Genomic DNA, 14,575 nt, shown 5'->3' on the forward strand with positions numbered 1-14,575 from the left:
TATTTCCTCTAATTTATTCATCAGAAATAGTTACGGGTTTCCAAAGATGACTTAGAATCTTCTTGGGAACACATTTATAGGATGCATTCCATACTTAGCATTAAAAAGTTGGCAAGTAACTCACTGTCCATTAATTCATCATTTTCCTCCATGTTTTGGACTTGTAGTCCCATTCATCTCATTTCACAGACTGCATAACTAGGGCTAGATTAGGAAAGACAGCTGAAGTTTCTCAGCCCTAGCCCTGCCTGCCCTGACAACCCCAGATTCTGGGAGGTGGGACAGTCTTACCCCAGTTCCCAGATCAACTTTGCCTTATGGAAGGGACAATGTGAGCAGTCCCCAGCCCCCAGTGCAAGTCACTGGCGATGGGGATGAGTTCAGCCATTACTGAACTGCTGGTTCTCAGTGACACCTTTCCCACCTGCATGGGCAGCCCAGGCTCTGATGAAAGGACTCTGCACCCAAGAGCCAGGACTTGATTCTTCTTCACCTCCCTGTTGTTTATTTGAGAATTCATTTGTTTGTTGTATCAATATTTTTTAAGCTCCTATACTCTGTTCTAAGGCCTGGGCTATAGGAGTGAAGAAGACAGAGGTGACACACCAACCTCATGGTGAGTGTGGCCCAGAGCAGAGGGCATATAATAGCACACTGTGTGTTTCATTTGGCCTGCAGGGGTTCAGAATGAACTAGTGGCCATTTCTTTTCAAAATGGAAAGTTTTCATATGAAAATCAGATTTCTAATTTATCTTGAAAATTTTGGTAGATCTAATACTGACAGTTGTATGGGAAGGGTTATGGGGTTCCCCAGCTAACCTCGGAACTCACTCCAACATCTTTCACCCAATCCATATTACTAATGAATGTTATGTCACCGTACAGGCATGTGAGCTTGTGACTCCATATTTAAGTGTTACCATTATAAGTGAACCTTCATACTGGTCTTTATTTTGCAAACCCTGTCCCGATAATTGGAGGCATAATGACCCTGTTGTTGAACATGTGGGCTTTCGAGTCAAACAGATCAAGGCTCAAGTCCTGCATCACTTATTTAATTAGTTGTGTGCTGTTGAGCAAGTTACCAACTATTGCTGAACCTCAGTTATCCATAAAGTAAAATTAAAAGCATTTCGATGAGAAACCATGAGGGTAAGACAAGACAATGATTATAAAGTTCACAGCTCATGGAAAGTAGACATTACTTTTCCACCAGCCTCCAGGGTACTTACTGCACATGGACCGAAGCCTTTGAGATTCCTGTCACCACGATTCCCCGAACTGCTGACACAATCTGCTACTCTGGATCCCTAGAGCCCACCTCTGGCAAACCCTGTAGAGGCAGAATATTATAGGCTTCCCATAATTTTCATAATATTGATATTATTTTATTAAGTCCTACATGCCTACGAAACATTGTTTCTATTACGTTCTGACTAATAAAACCGTGCCAGAGCCAGAGTGCTCAGCCTTCTTAATTAAGAGTTGGTGGTGGAAAGAAAGGTGGGGGAGATGGGAGATTTTTCTCAGGTGTAGTGTAGATCAAATCTAACCTGAGATGAAGCCTGAGAACATTTACTGGAATATAGGCCCTTGTGTAAGAAGATAAGCTTGCAATCACTCTGTTCTGAATTTTATAACCACAAAGCAGTGTTCTTTAAGGTTTTCCATGAAGTTCCCCCTTGGAAATAACAGAACCTAAAATGTTATGCCACTTCTCCTGGAATGTGGCTGTTAACATCAAAGCCTTATGCATGTATTGGTTGTCATGGAAATCATACCCTGCCTGGGCTCTGAGACTCCTGAGTACAGGCAAAAGAGTCCCGAACTCCCATGTGTGATGGAGCTCAACTCTATACCTGACTCTCTTCATTCTGGGCCCAAAGAAAATTAATCAAGATTGTTTGGAATATTCTTTGTTCCAAAGCAATGCACACAAGGCATTTTGAATTGTCACTTCTGCTCGGAAATGCCATGTCCCTGGGGTGTGGGGTCTTGTCTGACTGACCCCCAGCCTCTTTGTTGGTCAGACTCTGCATGGAAGGGGTGATCTATGTTGTAGCTGGGGCTGGGTGAATCAGGTTGACAGCCGTGTGTGCCTCTCCTAAGTTGCTGTCACCTGGTAGCTTCAACCTTGTGAGTCTTGAGATTTGACAATGGGCATTGTCTTGTGCATCAGACTCCCTCAGAGCCACTTCTTTGGCATCTTCTTCCCAGAGAAGAACTTCCCGTTAGCCTCTTTGGTTTTCTCCCATATCTGACTCCTCCAAACACAGAGCACTGAACTTTCCCCTATCCTTGTCTTTGTTTACACTTGAATCTGCAGTAACTGCTAGGCAAGTACAAAGGTGAGCTTGGTTTGTGGTACAGTGAATCCCAGCCCCACTGCCTCTTGAGTTGAAGAGTGGCTGCAGGGGTGCTAACCCACTCAACATTTTGGCTATTTTCTAGGTAATAAGGAAGAGCCTAATGGAATCTCAACAAACTGGAACCCAAAAAGGGAGCTGCCCTGAGGGGAGGAGTGAGAAATGGGATTCTCACCCAGAACAGCAGGCTGCCTCCTCACCTAGGGATCCTTACTCCTCTTGTTAGGTCAAAGAGTTCTTAGCCTGGGCAAGTTGAAGGATGTTTCAGTCCTGATCTAGGGTCAGATCCTTCCAACCTAGCCTTTCCCCCTTTTCTTTTATTTCTTTTTAATATCACCCTATTCTTTCTTTGACCTGTGCTAACCAACCTGTATATTAGAAATGAGACTAAGAGATGAAATGATGCCCTAGGTTCCAACCCTAGCAAGGGGCAGAGCCAAGACTTAAACTCAGGCACCCTGATGCCTAGGTGAGCAGTTGCTTTCACTGATGATGGCTAGGTAATATCCTACAGATACTAACTAGCTAGCCAGACATTCTGTTCAGTGTTTACATGTCCTCACAATAACGCTGTGATGTAGGTAGTATTTTTATCCCAGTTACAAATGAGGAAAGAGAGGTTTAGGGATGTTGCATAATTTGGCCAAAGTCACCCAATTGTCAGCTGGGAGCAGAACGTCACTAGGGCAGTCTGCTGTAGGTCTGCATTATTAACCACTGGATGTCCTTGCTCAGTGCTGGGGCTCCTAGGATAGGGCAGATCTGGTTTGTCTTTCCTTATTTCATGACTCACTGGACAATGGCTTTGCGTGGCTAAGACCTTACCTTTCCCTTGGGCTCAAAAAGAATGTCACCCCCACACAAAGCATGTTTAGATTGCTGACTCTAGGATGTTGCAGATAAGGAGGAAGTTTTATTTCATCACACGGAAGCAACACAGAGCCAATGACTTCTGTGGTGTGCAGAGTAGTGTTTTTAAGAAAAACTCAATAGGTTGTTGTTCTTTTCCTGCCAAGAGCCTTGGGGTTTGGTCTTTTCAGAACCTTTCCCATCGTATGATCTCACACCAAAGGAAGAAGGTGTTCTTCTAGCAATCATGGGAAGGTGCTGGTTTTGGGGGAAGAAAAGCACTTGAGGTCCTCATTTTGCACAGAGATATCCTGTAATAATAGAAATAGGGAAATCTAGAGCTACAGAAGTAGCCACTGACGTTTATTCATAGAATATGGACTTTGAGAGAAAGCAGAAAGTAAAATAGAGAATCCTCAGCAATTAATGCAAAATCTATCAATGTCTGAGATAGACAACTTGGGAGGTGGGTCCACATTGGAGAAAAGGGAAATATGTGGATGTGGTAGATTAGAGATGCTGTGAAAGGGCTCACACTCCTCCCTTCAAGAGGTGGGATCTTTATCCCTTGCCCTTGAATCTAGATGGATTTGTATCGACTGGGCTAATGGAACAGGGCAGAAGAGACATTTCCAGGCACAGGCCTCAAGAGGCTCACAGCTTCTTCTGCCTCTCACTTGGCATACTCACTCCTAGAGTCTAGCTGCCACGTTGTAAGGAAGCCCGAGTAGTTCCGAGTGAACACCTGTGTGGAGGGGATCCAAGGCCCTGACCTTGAGGCTGCACTTGCTGCTGACTGCCAGCACCATCTTGCCAGCCCTGTGAGCACACCCACAATCCTGGAAGTGGATCTCTTAGCTCCCATTAACTGCCCTAGCAGAATGGAGCACAGAAAAGGTGTCCCTGCTGAGCCCTGCCCACATTGCAGATCCATGAGCAAAATAAACAATTGCTTTTATTTTAAGCCACTGAATTTAGGGGTGGTTTGTCATGCACAACAGGTAACTGGAAAAGTGGGTAACATAAGAAGGAATACATCCATTTCCTAGTATGAAGGGATTGAAATGAACACTAATTTAATTGTATTTAGAGGTGAGTATATTTTGGTGTTTGTGTGTGTGCATATGTGCACATTCCTAGGCTGACTACTCAGACAATGATGCAGAGTTTATGATGTTGAGTATGATTGATCATTCTTGTAAAAACCAAGTGTGGATCTAACTGATAATTGAAGAAAGATAAACACCATTAAACAAAATAGCAAAGATGACTAACAATTATTTTTTTTATTTTTTGAGACAGAGTCTTGCTCTGTCTCCCAGGCTGGAGTTCAGTGGCCTGATCTTGGCTCACTGCAAGCTCCGCCTCCCAGGCTCACACCATTCTCCTGCCTCAGCCTCCCGAGTAGCTGGGACTACAGGTGCCCGCCACCACTCCCGGCTAATTTTTTTTTTTTTTTTGTATTTTTAGTAGAGACGGGGTTTCACTGTGTTAGCCAGGATGATCTCAGTCTCCTGACCTCATGATCCACCCGCCTTGGCCTCCCAAAGTGCTGGGATTACAGGCGTAAGCCACCATGCCCGGCCACCAACAATTATTTTTAAGTGTGGTGTCCAGAGGGGAAAGTAAGGGTAAACACTCCTCTTTGTCCACTCCTGACTCTACCCCATCTTGGAGTGGAACCTGCAACATGGTTTATTCCCATCTTGGGGAAATAACACTTTTTAGCAAAGTTTTGATGCACCATTTTTTTTTTTAACAGAGGAGAGGGTCCACTGCATCACACTTGCAGGGAAACTTCATGCAAAGTCTCAGAAATGTTTTGAGCTCACTTAAAGACAAACCTGCCAAACTCTGCAGTAATGGAGTAATAATGACATTTTGCTCATGCTGGAATACCTACCATGTTCTCTTTGTCATTCAAAAGCTGGGTTTTTCCTCTCATCTCCCCTACAGCTTTGCCATTCTTTATTTTCCTTTGGAGACCAGAGCATCATTTTCTTTCTCTTTCTTCCATGTGAAGGGACAGCCATGAGGCATGATGGTGCAGCTTAGATAATGTTAGCAAATAAAAGTTTTTTAAAATATTGAGCAATATTCTCCCAGCATGTAAGTCCCAGTTTGGGAAAAAATTAGGGCCTTTTGGAAGCTGCCTTAACTCTTTGGGGTCCCCATGGTACCATTCAGTAAATGATTGGCTCTGTGCATCAAACAGCACCCTGGTGGCCTGAAAGAGTTAACGCAGCTTCCAGAAGTGCCCATCGAGGTCCCAGGAAGGAGTCTGGGCCTTGGGAGATCTGGCTCAGAGTACAATTACTGTTCAGCTCGCAGTGGCCCAATTTGCTTTATTGTGGAGTGCCTCCTGGAGTCCCACTGCTCCAGAGACGATATAGATGCTTCCGAGTCAACTGCCTGCAAATTGGTCTTTGAGGGGTTTGTCAGTGCAGGGAGGAGTTGCAGGGATTTGTTAGAAATACGTCGTAGCAGAGCTCTCATTTCTAGGGAGGGAAATCATCTTGCCACAGAAATTCCAAGCCAAAAGGACGGACTTTTTCTCTCCAGGGATTAACATGTCTGAGTGGCAGCTGGCTTGCAGGTGGCAGCCATAAGTTCTGTAGATGTGCGAATGCTACTTTGGGTATGTGCACGTGTGTGTGAAGTAATTCAAACCTTGACTCTGCCACTTAACTGATGTCTCTGGCTAAGCCTCAGTTTCTGTAAAGTGGGCATAGTAATAGTACAAACCTCAAAGGCTTGTTGTGAGGATTAGTGGAGCTAATGCATGGAAGCGTAATGCATACCGTAAGTGTTTGGCATGGCACCAAGGCCCAAAACATTTAGTCATTGTTACTGTGTATCATGGGTTTCATATTGGTTTCATTCACTTATCAAATATGTGTTGGAGGTCTGCTATGTTCAACAGTGTTTAACAGTAATCTAGCATTTTGTTTGCTTTAGCAAAGTTCTAACCTGCTACTTTAAAAAAATTTACATAAGCAAATGCCAACCAAGTCTATTTATAGGGTAGAAAAAAATTCAAATCCAAACAAAATTTTGCTCAAAACACATGAGTACTCACAAACCAGTATATAATAAATAAAACATTTCAGATAAACTAAGCTCCCTGTGTACACATTCTATAGTTCATTCCCCTCCCTTTTCCTCCAATGGGGTTCTCTCTTTTGAATTTGGGGTGCCTCATTCCCTGGATGGATGTTCACTTCTATTAGCTACATATACAGCCATCAGTAACATGCAATCTAGTCTTACAGGTTTTTATAGACTAATACTATAATATACTTTTACAACTTGCTCTTTTCACTCAACATTCTGTTTCTGGGATTCATCCATGTTGATGCATCTAGCTCTATTTCTTTTTCAGTACTATATAGTATCCTATTATATAAATATACCACAAATTATTCATTGTCTTATCAATGCATGTCCAGTATTTTTCCCCCAGCTTTTCACAGCCACAAATAATGCCACACAAATATTTCCTGTCCAGTACATGTGCCAGCATTTCTTTCGGGAATATACCTAGGAGTGAAATTGCCAGGTGGTAGAGTGTGTGCCCCTGTAACTTTATTGGATCAGGTTAAACCCTTCTTCAAAGGGTTCTTCCAACTGATACTCTGTCAGTAGCACGTGGGGGTTCCTGTGATCCTTCCCATTCTCCTACCTTTGGTATCGTCAGGTATTTCATATTTGCCAACCCAAAATGTATAAAATATTGAGGTTTTGATGTGCACTCTATGGATCATTAAAAATTTGTTATTTATTTCATCTTACATAAATGACCTGTTTTTTTCAGTTGTCTATTCTGTTGTTTCTTAAAAAAGCAGGTTGTTTGTCTTTGTCTTATCTATTTTTAGGGGTCTAGATAGTAATCCTCTGTCAGTGGCATGCATTGTGAATATTTTCTCCCAATTTGTGGCTTGCCTTTTCACTTTGTTTATAGTATCTTTTAATAAAGGGAAGATTTTTAAAGGTTTTTTTTTTTTTAACAAACATAATGCCACAGCAAGACACACATTAAAAATGTTTTTCCTCTTGGATTTTGAAGCCCTCCTTATCCTTCCTAGATGGAAGAGCTCAGGTTAAAAGAGAACTCATTCAGGTCTTTGAGCAAGGAGCTTAAGTGAAAGTGGACGGTGGATGGTGCTGAGTGGAAGCAGGGCAGCAAAACTGCCTTCCATGGAGGCCACGGATGCCCGGAATGTGCACAGCAGCTGACCTTCCTGGTGGGAACCAGGCACAGGAAATCTCTCAAGAACTCAAGTCCTGGACCTAGGGAAGTCCCTCCACTCTGACCATTGGTCTGGAATGAGCCCTTCTCATTGCAGGACTAGGAAACTTAGCCAGTCCTACTTAGCCAGGTCTACAACACAGTAGAACAAAGAGAAAAGGCCATCTGCCCAAAGACTTGGATGAAAAGCGGACTTACGAATAGGGCTGCTACAGAAATAGGGAGGAAATTCTGAAATAAGTCTGGTATTCCAAACAGAATTTTAAAACCCATGACTTCTACTAAATAGTATCCTAAATAATAAGGGGAAAAGTCTGCAGAAAAAGGTGATCAGGTGGGATAGAAATACAGAAGGGGCAGATAAGAAAGAATTTTAAGGAAATTGAAAAAGAGGAGATTAAAGACAACAACTTGGACTGGAGAATAATTTTTTAAGCCTGGAACTAAAGCCAGAAAATTTAAGAATAGATTGAGAAATTTGATTTCATAAGAATTTCAGATTTCTGTATAGCAAAACCAAACAATAACAAATTAAAAGACAAAATGACAAACTCAAAATAATTGCAGTTATATTATGGCCCATCTAACATTTTTTATATACAAAGAGCTCTTTTAAATAAATAATAGTAAAATCCCTAATAAAGTAATAGGGTAAGAATAGAAACAGGCAATCAAGAAACATGAAAAGAGGTTATCCACCCTAGGAATCAAAAGGCTGCCATTGAGATGAGATATTTTTTCGCTTCTGAAGTTTTTCATTAAGGATGAGAGAGCACAGCGATGCTCAGTGTTGCTGAGAGTGTGGAGAAACCTGTCCGCTCACGGGAGGCCTGGAGAGTCTCATCTGGTCAACTTTGCCTGGAAGCCGAGTTAGTAATATGTACCAAAGCGCTGGAAAATAAAAGCACGCTCTTTAACTTGCAATCCCACTTTTTGGAATTTATCTAAACGAAAGAATCGAATGTCTAAAATTGGGATGTCTGTACAGGATTTGAAACTGCATTTGAGGAGCAACAGGGGGGCTGGGTGAGGGCTGAGGAAGGGAGAAACCTGGAGACGCACTCCTGGTGCTCCTATGGGGGCAGCGGGTGCCTGGCAGGGCCATCCACTGACGCCAGATGCAGCAGGCTGTGGGGAAGGCAGTGGACTGGGCTCTATGTGTTTGATGTCTTAGGGGTTCGTGTTCAGGGGGATGTCTGGACAGTTAGAGAATCTGAAGGCATTGGTGTAGGGATGGTGGTTGAGGCTGTGAGGGTGGGTGATGTGGTGGCCTTTTGCATGCACCTGGGAAAGGAAGTCGAGCTGTCAGCTTGGGCCGGTGAAGGGTGGCATGATGGACGGTGCTCATGCCCTGCCTGTGGCATTGCTATCTCTGACCAAGTCCCTTCTGTTGCTTCAGGCCTGGGAACACTCTGTGGGGATCATCTGCTTTCCCAGTCTCCAGAGGTTGGCTGAAGATGTGTCTGACCAGCTTGCCCAGCAACTCCAGAAGGCCCTTGTGGGGAAGCCTGCGGGTAAGAGCACAGAGCTGCCGGCAGACCCTCTACAGAGAGCAGTGCAGCCCTGCACGCCCTCCCAGGCCTCTCTGGCCCCTCTCTGCTTTCGCATGGAGCTACAGTGTTGCCTGCCAAAGAGAAGTGGGCCCCACTCTGCCACTGAGTGCCTTGGGGACCAAGGGAAATGCAGGAGGAAGGAAGAGGGGTCAGGGAGACCTGCTGCTCCTGGGACACAGACATAGACAAACAAACACACACGCTGCACGTAATACATTATACACGGACACACACACACTACACACAGATGCTATACACACACAGACACTACACACAGACGTTATACACAGATACACACAGACACACAGAGATACAGAGACATACACATACACTACACACACAGACACACACACTACACACAGACACATACAGAAACTACTCACAGAAACTACACACAGACGCACACTCTACACATGCAGACACACCCAGAACGCATTACACACAGAGATACACATAGGCACACACACACAGACACACTGCAACACAGACACACACACACAACACACAGGGGACCACGGTCTCTGGGAGGAAGTGCTAGGCTTGAAGATGCACTTGTGTGTTCAGTGGAGCTCTTGGTCCTGAAAAGATACAGAGGCCAAAGTGTGCATCTCTTGTGGGGCCTCCTGACTTGCATTCTTCCCCTCATTCGAGCTGGTCCCTGGAGGCAGGGCAGAATTTCACAATGGCTGAGGGCCGAGGGTCAGGAGGAAATTCTAAGGGGAAGAAATTGCTCAGCATGGTGTAGATTTCAGGAATTCTTGCAACATAAGGGACTGTGTGATCCAGGAAGTAGGGGAAGATTCTGGATTGTGGGGAGTCTGATAGCTGATTAGCTTGTTCTTACTCATTGGCAATCAGGAACCACTGATGGTTGCTAAACAGGGACAGTGGCACGAAAAAGGCTGTCTTCCAAGGAGATTAGTCTGGCAGGGTGTTGAACGTTTGGTAGAGACGCAGGTGGCCTTGGGGATGTGTAGGCAAGATGCCAAAGTCCTCTACAGATGCTCAGGCACATCTCCTTGGAAGAGGGGACCCTGGATGGAGGGGAAGCTGGGTGGGCAGGTCACTGTATGACCTGCTGGTGACACTTTCTTCCAGAACAAGCTCGGTTGGCGGCTGGACAGTTGCTGTGGTGGAAGGGGGACGTGGATCAGGATGGCTACTTGCTCCTGAAGTCAGTGTACGTGCTCACGGGGACAGACTCGGTGAGTTTCAGGCCATCAGCCTCTGCCCTGGGCACTGCTCATCCAGGTGCAGAGGGAGGTCCAGCACAGGGTGGTGGCATGTCCCAAGAGGGTCATTCATTTCATAAAACAGATTTATTATTTCTCCTCCCTCCTCCCCTTCTGGTGTAGAACATGGACTTCAGAGTCTGAAATTCCCACCTTCCCAGTTGACAAGCTGTGTGTAACTGTGGCCAGATTGCTTTAACTTTCTGCCCCTTGGTTGCATTTCTAATTTTAGGATTGGGGATAATAATGCCTCTTTTCTGGGGATAGTGTGGGATTGATAATGGCTGATGTTTATTGACTACTTCCTACCTGTGGGGAAAGGCTGGGTGTGTCCCAGACATCGTCAGTTAATCCTCCCAAGGACCCTATGAGTCAGATCACGGTGATGCCAGTGAGTGATGAGAATGCAGGCTTACCTATGCTGTGCACCTGCAGTCTGTCTGATTCCAGAACCCATGCTCTGAGCCACTGTTTTTTATTTCTTCCTGTTAGAGTCAGCCTGAATGACATTCCCTGTAGGTACCTGTCTTGCCCTCACCCAGAGATGAGGGCTCTCCTCTTTCTTCCCTTCCCACCCATACCCACTGCATGCCAGGAACACAGCAGGGAACCAGGGTGGCTGCTGCCCTCAGTGTAACTTCTCCAAATTCTTCCAGCTTCTACCTGCTACCCAGTTCCAAAGCTGCTTCACTAGATGAACACAGACATGAGATGGGCATTTGCAGCCATGCTTGGAAGGGTGATAGGAGCACATCACACAGCTCTTTTCTGGGGCCAGGGGGTAGTACCTGACCTGGGAAGTTAACTGAAGGGAGGACCTCCTGACTCTTCTTCAGGTGAGCTGCCTGCATCACTGTCAGGCACAGCGGCCTGAAGCACAGCACGAGAGCTCATCACATGTGCCCCTGGGGAAGGACTTTCTGCAGTCTAAGTGGTGACACATTAACCTAAGAGCTTGTTTTTCACTGCCTGTGCATGGTGCATCAGGGGTGAGGTGGGAGAAGGACAGGGAGAGCTGCCCTGAGGAGGTCAAGGTTAACAAGGTGTCAAATACATGGAAGAGAGTACCTTGCACTGTAAACCTTTCTGGCCAAGGCTAGGACCAGCAGCCTGCATCTAGTCCTGATCCTGGCCCAGACTGTACATTCGTCTTTCTCTTTCTCTGACTTCCCCATCATGTCTGTCAGGTTAACCAGTGGAGTGGGAAGTTGCATGGACAGCATTCCATAGGTTGACCCCACAGGTGCTCACGTGTGTGCATGCACACACACACGTGCACACACACATGCACACATGCGTCATACACACACATGCACGCGCACGCACATGCACACTCAGAGGGTGCAGGTGCAGTAATCCTGGTGGAGCTGCAGGCAAAGCCCGAGGAAGAAAGACCCCAGGAAGCTCCTGGCAGGCTGGTCTCCATCTCTGCAGACTTCCTGTCCTCTTGGCCTCTGTCTGGCAGCCCTGAGCTGTTTAGTTGAGTTGCTGGCTGTCTGATTGTCAGTCATCACCTATTGTACTGTTTGGACCTTGACAAGATCGTCTGGGATCTAGATGAGAGAGTGGGAAGGGGCCTTGATGAGGTCCTCACCATTGTTCACACACATATTATCAGCCTCACCTCTGGACTGCTTTCCCTTCCTAATCATGAGGCCCTGGACCACAGTCACACAGTATGATTTGTTAGGAAGCCCTTATATTCTAATTTCTACAGTCCCTCCCCTTTTCCCTCCTTTCCACCCTCTCTCCCTCCGTCCCTTCCATCTATGATTCTTATAAAGGAGCTATGGAGCACATAGTAAGCACTTTATATAAACTTAATCTTCACAGCCACCCTAGGTGCATCCTCTGTTTGTCAGCATTTCACACTTGAGGACTGGAGCCCAGAGGGACTGTCCCACAGCCTCACTGAAATGGCTGCAGGGGCCTGATCCTGGGTGTGGGCTGACCTACCTGCTTCTGCTGCCTTGCTGCCCGGGGTCACGTGTGCTATTCTCTTGCAGGAGACGCTGGGCAGGGTTGCTGAGTCTGGGCTTCCAGCCCTGCTCCTACAGTGCCTTTACCTCTTCTTTGTCTTTCCTCTGGACAAAGATGAGCTTCTTGAAAGTGATCTTCAAGTTCAAAAGATGTTTGTGCAGGTGAGTTCGAGGAGGGCCTCCAACTGCCTGGGTCAAAACCTCACTTCAGGGACGAACTCTCCAATGCTTCCCAGAGATGCTTTTATCTTTCTCAGCCCTGGTTCCTGAACTCCTCTGTTGTCCCAGAGGGCCTAGCCTCCCCCTCCCCTCCCCACCACTGCACAGTCTGCCCCACTAGCAAAACAGTAGCCAAAATTTTGTAAGTATAAGCTTTGTACCTACCCCTATGCCACGGCCTCAAGGGGTTGCCTCCAGGAGCGCTCTCTGCCATCCCAGGATGTGAGTAGTGTTGTCATCCTGGGTCCATACAAATTGAGGCATGGTGAGTGAGCATGGGGTCTGGGGTCATAGAAGTCTTGGGTGGGGCTGGGATTGGCACCCTTGAGTAAACTTGAGTTTACATGTTCTTGGTGCCTCTTCCCTCCTCTCAGAAGACATCTCAGGCCTCTCAGCATCGAATGCAATTTCCTTCTGTCATTCCCCATCTTTCCTCTTCTCTTTGACTGACTAACTTCTCACCTCCTTCCCCTGCCCACTTCCGGGCAGTTTCTGCTGTCTCAGCTTCTGAGACGCTGAGCTCTCCAGATAACCATTCCTGCTCCCTGAGCTTTCAGGGGAGGGTACGGAGGATCATGTGGCCCCGGAGGATATGGAGGACTGCGGGGCCAGTCGCTGTGTGTCCACTGTCTGCAATATCTCACACAGAGCAGGTGCTTATGACTGTTCAGTGAATTCCCAAATGCAGCTGTCCATGGTACACACATGTCCACAGTGGCATCCACGTTAGACGAATTCCCAAGCCCATTCCTCATTTCCAGAGGGTAGTGCAAGAATTCTGGCAGGTTCCATTAACAGTGGGTTACCCTCTGAGTTGCATTGGTGGAAATGTAGGTGTCATCTGCTTGTATGTAAATCATATTCTAATTGGGGGCCAGGACGCTGCACCAGGCACTTTCACAAATGTTTACTGTGTGGCTTTTAGGTGTCCTGAAGGGAAGCAGTGCAGGGTCTGTCTTCGAGGTCTTCTGGGTATGTGGACAGAATGTGTGCCACAGGGAATAGACCATTCCTGCATTGCTCAAGGGTTTCTGTTACTTCATTTCACAAAAATATACGGAGCCCCTACTGTGCGCAGCTCTATGGCAGACAGACGGTTGCTGCAGCAAGCATAGGGCTTCACTTTGAGAGGTGACAGAAGGGTGAAGAAGTCAAACAAAGGGAAAACAATCCAGGAATAAGTGTGTAGTTAGCAATTAAAAAAATAGAGATGGAGCTTTGCTCTGTTGCCCAGGCTGGAGTGTAGTAGTTAGCAATTTTTTAAGTGCTATGTAGGTAAACCCAAAGGTGTGCTGGGCAATGATGGCAAGAGGCCCTGATTTGTATGAGAGAATCAGTGGAGTCTATTCTGAGGGCATGGCATTTAACCAGAGAGCTGAGGGTTGTCAGGGTCCGAGGAGGTAGCCTGTCCTGGTAGGGTGGAGGAAGTGGAGAGGAGCAGAGAAATGGCAATGCAAGCCCAGGGACAGGTGAGACCTTGGTCACATGGCCACACCTACCTGCAAGGGAGGCAGGGAAATGGGACCTGCAGCTGTGGTCCATGATGCCCAGCTTCTCTCTGTATCAGACTAGAAAGGGCAAATGCCTTCATTCCCATGGAAGGAGCTTGTGATATTTGCCACACTGGCAGTGGGTCGTGTTGGACCACCAAGAGCCCAGGGGGGAGCTGCAGTGAATAAAGTGAGTGAGAAGGCAGTGCTAGTCCATGCAGGATGCTATGGGCCATGCTACCATGCTGGGATTTTATCCCAAGTGGAGAGAGAGGTTTTGCAAGTCCCTCTGTTAGCCATCAGGAAAGGGGATTGGCGGGAACAAGGAACCCAGTTAGGAGGTTATATGCTGACTCTCGTGGTCTCATGGAGAAGTAGAGTCTGAGTGTCAACAAGGAATTCTGAAACACTTCCCTTTTTAAATAGCACAGAGTTCTGTTAATTCTATACCTTAATTTTGGGTGACATTTTCTGGTATTCCCATTAAAAAGACACAAAGTCAATTACTTCTTTATTATTCTGATTTGGAAGGGATAACAATTACTTGTATAGGGTTGATGCGGTCAGATTTGAGCCCCAGGCCCTGCCACCCTTTCTTAGGGGCTCTGTTGACCCTGCTGGTCTGGAACAGAGGGTG

At 46.3% G+C, this 14,575-nt stretch overlaps 1 protein-coding gene across 2 annotated transcripts in view; it reads left to right on the forward strand.

Moving 5' to 3' along the window:
• WDFY4 (WDFY family member 4) overlaps positions 1–14,575 on the forward strand; it is a 293,287-nt gene that overhangs the window by 23,067 nt on the left and 255,645 nt on the right. For both annotated transcript variants that reach the window (XM_030798591.1, XM_003278166.4), the window contains exons 3-5: positions 8,865–8,979; positions 10,117–10,223; positions 12,257–12,391. In XM_030798591.1, the coding sequence (XP_030654451.1) occupies positions 8,865–8,979; positions 10,117–10,223; positions 12,257–12,391 (357 nt within the window). The remainder of the gene's footprint in view (positions 1–8,864; positions 8,980–10,116; positions 10,224–12,256; positions 12,392–14,575) is intronic.

The sequence above is a fragment of the Nomascus leucogenys genome, chromosome 18 (assembly GCF_006542625.1).
Source record: "Nomascus leucogenys isolate Asia chromosome 18, Asia_NLE_v1, whole genome shotgun sequence".
Classification (NCBI taxonomy): Eukaryota; Metazoa; Chordata; class Mammalia; order Primates; family Hylobatidae; genus Nomascus; species Nomascus leucogenys.